This window comes from Rhincodon typus, chromosome 30 (assembly GCF_021869965.1).
Source record: "Rhincodon typus isolate 14 chromosome 30, sRhiTyp1.1, whole genome shotgun sequence".
In the NCBI taxonomy this organism is placed as follows: domain Eukaryota; kingdom Metazoa; phylum Chordata; class Chondrichthyes; order Orectolobiformes; family Rhincodontidae; genus Rhincodon; species Rhincodon typus.
In genome coordinates, this window is record NC_063361.1 from 37,932,398 (window position 1) to 37,940,216 (window position 7,819).

The 7,819-nt window shown below is 42.8% G+C and overlaps 1 protein-coding gene across 1 annotated transcript in view; it reads right to left on the reverse strand.

The window, feature by feature from the left end:
• cntnap1 (contactin associated protein 1) overlaps positions 1–7,819 on the reverse strand; it is a 25,439-nt gene that overhangs the window by 6,836 nt on the left and 10,784 nt on the right. The window contains exons 7-11 of the mRNA XM_048614436.1: positions 4,970–5,246; positions 4,281–4,430; positions 2,316–2,487; positions 1,578–1,684; positions 168–290 (exon numbers count right to left, since the gene is read on the reverse strand). Coding sequence (XP_048470393.1) covers positions 168–290; positions 1,578–1,684; positions 2,316–2,487; positions 4,281–4,430; positions 4,970–5,246 — 829 coding nt within the window. The remainder of the gene's footprint in view (positions 1–167; positions 291–1,577; positions 1,685–2,315; positions 2,488–4,280; positions 4,431–4,969; positions 5,247–7,819) is intronic.

The following is a 7,819-nucleotide window of genomic DNA, read 5'->3' on the forward strand; positions in this document are numbered from 1 at the left end:
GGTGCAGCGGGGACCAGTGATACCCCACACTGGGGTAACGGTGCAGCAGGGACCAGTGATACCCCACACTGGGGTAACGGTGCAGCAGGGACCAATGAAGGCATGAAGCAGGAGGTTGCTGGAGCAGTATGGTGCCTGTGCTGGTCCAGGTGAAACATGAGAAATACCTGTCATTCTGCAGTGAACAGTGAAGGGTCTGGAAGGACCACTCCCATCAGGGTCAATAGTGTAGTTCCCAGATGTTCGCACGCCCAGTTTTCTGTACCCTTCACATGACTCAGGATAGAGGGCTAGCACAGAATTGCAAGAAGGGTGTGGGAGGGTGATGAAGACAGAGGGAGGAAGAATGGTTGGGAAGATGGAATGGTGTGATTAGGAGAGAAACACAATCATAGTCATTGATTTACTCCAGGTTTCAACACAGCTGCATCAGCAATACCATCCTGCCATCGCTACTGTACGTGCTCTTCTGTAAGTAACTGTGCAGAATCTCTCTTTATTCAGTATATGGCTCACTCACTGTGTATCTAATTTTTTACATTTTTAATGGTGAGAAACATAGAAAATAGGAGCAGGAGTAGGCCATTCAGCCCTCCAAGCCTGCTCCACCATTCAATAGGATCGTGGTTGATCATCCAGCTCGTTCCCTGGTCCCACTCTCTTCCATACCCTTTAATCCCTTTAGCCCCAAGAACTATATCTAATTCCTTTTTGAAAGCAGTCAATGTTCTGGCTTCACCTGTGTCCTGTGTTAGTGAGCCTGTGGAATTCATCACTCTCTGGGGAAGACATTTCTCCTCATCCCAGCCCTATATGGCCTACCCCACATTCTTAAACTATGACTCCTACTTCTGGGCTCTCTAGTCATTGGGAACATCATTCCTGCATTTACCCTGTCTAATCCTTAGAATTAAAATTTGATATATTTCCATTTGATCTTCCCTCATTCTCCTAAAGTCTAGTGAATATAGTCCTAACCAATCCAATCTCTCTTCACGCATCCCAGAATCAGTCTGGTAAACTTTCAATGCACACCCTCCTTCACCAGAACATTCTTCCTCAGATAAGACGACCAACCCTGCACTTGATACTTTTGGTATGGTCTCACCAAGGCCCTGCACCTCTGCAGTAGGACACCCCTGCTCCTTTTCTCAAACCTCTCACTAAGAAGGCCGTCATACCATTTCCCTTTTCACCATGTGCTGCACCTGCATGCTTACCCTCAGAAACTGGTGTTCAAGGACACCCAGGTCTCAACGTACACCCCCACAGCACCATCCCAAAACTTTCCAACCTATTGCCATTCAAATAATCATCTGCCTTTCTGTTTCTGTTTCCAAAGTGGATAAGCTCACATTTATCCACATTATACTTCATCTGCCATGCATCTACCAACTCACTCAACTTCCCCAAATCACACTGAAGCATCTTTGCCACCTCCTTACAGCTCACCCGCCCAAGCAGTTTTGTTTGCAAACTTAGAGATATTACATTTAGTTCCATCACCTAATTGCCTCAGTACTGTCCCCATCAAACTACTGCTCCCATCACACAGCCGCTAACAGAACACTACTCACAGTTATGGCAGGTTGGGCCTGTGTATCCTGTTCTCTCGCAATCACATACAAAATTATCTGAAGTCTGCAGACAAATTCCTTCATGTTCACACAAATTTGGGGTACATCTGTCAATTATGAAAACAAAACACTGCTAGAATGAAACAGTAAATAATTCCAACAACTAATTCTGTGCTGAGAAGGATTTTGGTTATAAAAAGTTGTCTGACTACAGAGTCAGTGTTTATTCAGGGTAAAGGTCACTCTCTGTGTAACTGTACAGAGTCAGTGTTTATTCAGGGTAAAGGTCACTCTCTGTGTAACTGTACAGAGTCAGTGTTTATTCAGGGCAAGGGTCACTCTCTGTGTAACTGTACAGAGTCAGTGTTTATTCAGGGTAAGGGACACTCACTGTGTAACTGTACAGAGTCAGTGTTTATTCAGCAGGATGAGGGTCACTCACTGTGTAACTGTACAGAATCAGTGTTTATTCAGGGTAAAGGTCACTCACTGTGTAACTGTACAGAGTCAGTGTTTATTCAGCAGGGTAAGGGTCACACACTGTGTAACTGTACAGAGTCAGTGTTTATTCAGGGTAAGGGACACTCACTGTGTAACTGTACAGAGTCAGTGTTTATTCAGGGTAAGGGTCACTCACTGTGTAACTGTACAGAATCAGTGTTTATTCAGGGTAAGGGTCACTCACCTTGTCAGTTGTTTCCCAGTTTTGATTTATTTTGATTCATTTGTTTCACCCACCTGTCTGCAACTCCACACGTGTTAAACAGCATCTCTGCATATCTTCCTAGTTGGCGTCTTTTTACTAGCTCCAGATCCACAAGATAATTGTCCACATGAATGTGTTGCATGCAGCCATGGAACATACTCACATTTGAAAAACATCCCAAGTTCTTTACACTTGTGGGGCAGCCTACGATGATTAGAGCAGAAAGTGAGGGTGTGTGTTAATGTGATAGAGACAGAGAAAGAACTCAATTTTCAACAGAAGTCTCGTTTGAAAAGCATAACACATATGGCTGAAAGAGACAGCTATGTTAAGACGCACTAATACCATGGATAAAAAATGAGGTTAGAAACAAATTGAAATAAAGACAGAACATTATGAAGCCAAAACAAGAATAACAAAAACTAAATGAATTTATGAAGAAGAAAAATGAAAGTAAGGAAGAAGAATGTGAGCATCTTTTACAAATGAAAATGAAAAATGAAATATTAGATGGATGAGTCAAATGAGAGACTTTAAAATGTTAACTGTGGGCTGAGAATATTGAGGAGAATAAATGAGCAAATGGTGGAAATATTTAACAAAGACTTCATTTTGAGTGTATACAAGAAGCGGGGACTGGAATTACTAATTGCAAATTGATTAAAAAAAGGTGAGAAATATTTTAAATACTTAATTTCCTGAAAAAATTATTTGCAGTAAAGGTCAATGGCACAGTAGGAGCCAAAACATGAAAATCAAATGGATAAGTCGTGTGTAAACCTTAGCGAATTAGTGACTGGATGCAGTTTTGCAATCCAGACTATCAAAACGATTTTGAGATTTTAGAGAGGGAGCTGGGTGGAGTCTGACCGGAAAGAAATGAAGACTTGGAAAACTGGGACTATTTTTGTTACAAGAGGAAACCGTGAAGTAATTTGATAGAATATTTAAAATTATGAAAAGGTAGGACAGAGTAAATACAGCATTTACAATTATCTTATTTTCAATCTTGTTCGATATAACGAAACAGAGTTAATTAATAATTACAGTGACGCATTCTCTGGAGAACAAAGCATTTTGATTCCAAGAATAATATTTCAATTTTTAAAAATGTTTTTAAAATTTCAATTTCGATTTCAATATTTCAACAATGAGAGTACTGAACTTAAACGTAGTCAATTACCAATAGGACTGGATGACAGATCTCCAAGGATACTTAGGGAAGTGAGAATGGAAATTACCAAGGCATTGGTTATAATCTTTCAGTCTTCCTTAAGCTGAGGGGCAGTGTCAGGAGACTGGGTACTTAAAATGTTACACCCTTATTTAGAAAAAGGTCTAAAAATAAGGGCTGCAACTACAGGCAGGCAGTTTAAGCACAATACTGAGGAAACTTCTAGAAATGATAATTCAACACAAAATTAATACTTCTGGACAAATGTGGGTTAATTTAAAAAATCCAAACTGGCTTTTCTTAATGGAACAAAGTGTGTAACTAACCTTACTTTTTTTGCTGGTGAAGTAACAGAGGGGGTTAATGAGGGGTAATACTGTGGATACAGTGTACGTGGATTTCCAAAAGGGCCTTTGACACAGTCCCACACAACAGATTTCTGAGCAAAGTCAGAGCTTGTGCATGTGGTGCTAATCAGATGGACTGCTTTGTCCTGGATGGTATCAAGGTTCTTGTGGGAGCTGCACCCATCCAGGTAGCTGGGGAGTTTTCCATCACACTCCTGACTTGTGCCTTGTAGATGGTAGACAGGCTTTGGGGAGTAAGGAGGAAAGTTACTCACTGCTGTAATAATTGGCTGGTCCAGTTGAGTCTCTGGAGGTTGATGGTAGGGGATTCAGTGATGGTAATGCCATTGAATATCAAAGGATAAAGGTTAAATTCTCTCCTGTTGGTTGTTACCTGGTACCTGCATGGCACAAATGTTACTTTCTCAAAGAAAACATCAGTAAAAGAAATTGATAAAAGAAAATGAACCACCCACCTCCAAAGTAGTACTGATCACCAGTCTGCACCCGTAAAGCGTGATTGATTCGTACTGGTGAATCCTCCCTCTCATCAATAACAATCACAACAGAGTCCATTCGGGCTAGCAGCTGAACTGAATGCCAGTGTCCATCAGTCAAGTTTGAACCTAGTCCACCAAAGAGAGAGCTGAGTAACTAAATAACTCCATATAATTCATCAACAACAACATTCCACACAACATCATTTCAGTCAAAATTCAAAATAAACAACCAGCTCATTGTTCTGTAAACACATCCCATTATCATTCCTCTTCCCCGACCATTGACTATGTGTAACTCAGGACCGCGACCCATGGCCCATTATTCACGCACTTATTTCAGCAAAGTGTCAGAGGGACACACAGAGAAAGCACTTGCATCACAGACTCACAGCTTCCAGCTAAACAGCATCAGGGGGCAGTTTAAAGAATTCCTCACAATTGTTCCAGCGCCACAACCAGACTCCACCACGAGGGCAGCATCGAGGCCCAGTGGCTGGGAGATTGAGACAGAAAAGAAAAAGACGATAGTTCTGAAGAAGAGTCTCATTGGACAGGAAACATTAACTCTGTTTCTCTCTGCACAGATGCTGCTGGACCTGCTGAGTTTCTCCAACACTTTTGGATCTTATTTCAGAAAACATGGGGGATTTTTCCAAATGCTCTACCTGCAGCAAACTCCAGTCTTTTCTTGCCAGTTTGTTGGAATGAGATGTTGATTTGTCCTTCACTTAAACCCATCTCCAGCCAGCCAAGACCCTCAGAAAAGTTGCTGAAAAGAAGCAAGCCACTTGTGTCTAAAGATCGGAAACTGAAGTTGACAGATAGCTGGTTCAGCATCGGTATTCCTGGCACCTGGATAAAACTGGCTTGTGTTGCGAAGGTTATGGGATAGAATGGCCTGTCCTTGTGGAGGAATTCATGGCAGTGGAAACGTACATCACCCTGTTTGAAGGATTGGAAAAAAACAAAGATTAATGACAGCACCTTAGGTCTAACAACAAAACTGTTCTCTGCAAACCCAAATCTGGTTTTTAAACTTCAATTTACATGCACACTTTCACAAAATATGGAACAAGAGCATATACAACACAGGAGCCATTTAGCCCAACATCCTCGAGGTGGTGTTAATGCTACATCAGATCATTTACTCTCTAATCCCCTTCCCTCTCTGTCCCCAAACTCTCCATCTCTTTACCAGGAGTTTCCTCTCACTACCTCAATGCAGTAACTGTGTAACAAAGCATTACATTACCTCTTGTGTCTACCTCAAGTCACCAGCCAGTGAAGATGATCCTTCACAAAGTGCTCTCTCAAACCCTCTCAAAAAAAGCTTAGAAAGTTCTGATACATTTCACCTTAGCACCTCCACTGGAACAATTCCCTGTCCAGATCTCTTCCATAGCCATAGGACACCAAGTAATGTCATCAGAGTGAATCTACATTACTTCTGGCCCATCATATAATCAGAAAAACAAAATAACACACTTTTCTTCATTGTAACCCACACAATGTACAGGTTCACCTACACCTCCTCCGTTCATTGCCCCGTGGGTTGAGGATCACGTTTCCAGGAAAGTAATGGTTGGCTGAGTGGCCTCTTGGTGTCTGTGACTCTATGAATCATGCTGGTCCTTTTGGGACTTGCTGCACTGGCAGCTTGTGGGGTGTTGGCCTTGAGGGGGTGGAATATGAATGTGTGGAATGTGGCACTGAAGCACTCTGTCTGCTCAGTGAGTTCAGTTCAGGCACTACCCCTCAGGCCAGCCGTGCCCATCAGTCTCACACAGACACCCCAGGCTGTCTCTGCACCTCCACCTCCCTGATAGTTTTACTAAGTGAGATCCCTTGCTTTTCTGGAAAGTTCCACACTTCTCCATGTTAGGGCGGCACAGTGGCTAGCATTGATGCCTGACAGTGCCAGGGACCTGGGTTCAATTCCACCCTCGGGCAACTGTCTGTGTGGAGTTTGCAAATTCTCCCTGTGTCTGTGTGGGTTTCTTCCGGGTGCTCCACTTTTCTCCCAAAGTTGTGCAGGTTAGGTGGATTGGACATGCCAAATTGCCCCTTGTGTGCAGGCTAGGTGGAATAGCCATGGGAAATGCAGGGTTTGGGGGGATATGGTGGGGGTGAGTCTGGGTGGGATGCTTTTTGGAGGGTTGGTGCAGGCTGAATGGCCTACATCCACACATCTGATTCTATGACTTAGTCAATCTTGACCTAAATCCACTTCAGTTCATTCTCCAAATTTGCTAAGCCATGTAAGAAGTTCGGATCCTTAATGAGCTAGTGCTTTATGAATGGTATTTAATTCTTATGAAATTACCTGATATCTCTCCCTCTGGGAATTCATAACCAATTTTAAACATCCAGGGCCCAAGACGAGATAAAGTGAAAAGTCACAATGGTCGAACTCCCCTGGACCAAAGTCCCTACATTCCTGATTGATGATAGGGAGTTAATTGTCACCCTCAACATCCCCATTATTGATGGAATGTTTGAAATGGACATAAAGTCTGACCTGGAGCAGGAGATGGACGGAGAGGGAGCTGACCATCCTGACTGCTCTCCTGCATTTGTCGGGTGGAGGGTGATTGTCACACGGTCAACTCACAGCCCCTGGAAAGAAAGTTTATTACCAACCTCTCGGAGACAGGGACAGAGCTCGCTCAGCAGCCAGCTTCTTCAGGTGGAAGATGGAGCTGGGAAGGTGGAGGAAGACCCAAGGAGAGTTCTCCAACTTCAGCTAAAGAGAGCATGAGGCTGCCTTCACAAGTCACTGGGAGCAACAGACTGTGCACCAACTGTCCATTCCTGGTCTGGTCTCAGTGAGCCACAACTAATAATCACTGATGATATACCTTTGCTGTCTATTAATGGATCAGATCCTAACTGCTATGTCTGAATAAATTTAAATAAACAATCTGAATACAACTTATGATGAGTTAACTGCCTGTCTCATATATCTGGAGCCCACAAATCCAAAATCCTCCAGTTGCTAATTTGGTATTTGCAAATACTGACATTATTCTGATAGTGTCCTGTCCACATCATTTATGCTTCTGGCAAATTCAATCTAAATATTAACTTGAACATTTCACAACCTCTAACGCGAAGGAGGAAAATGGCAGAATTAGCAAACTACACAAAATAAAGCCAACAGTGAATACCAGCTGTGCCCAGTGGATTGATCAATCTAATATAAAACAAAGAACTACACATGCTGAAAATCTGAAACAGAAACAGAAATTACTTGACAAAACTCATCACAGTTCTTACAAAAATACAGATGCGTTCACCAAGGTGGGAGCTTCTCTTCACTTCATCCTTTTCAGCACAAAGGCTATTTCTTCTTTCTCTATCTCTCTCTGTACTCAGATGGCTGTCTATCAGGTAGTTGGTCCAACTCACGATTCGGTGACTGGAGTCTGACATTCACTCGTCACCTCAGATTCGATTGACCTTTCCTCAGCACTGACCCTCCGACAGTGCGGCGCTCCCTCGGCACTGACCCTCCG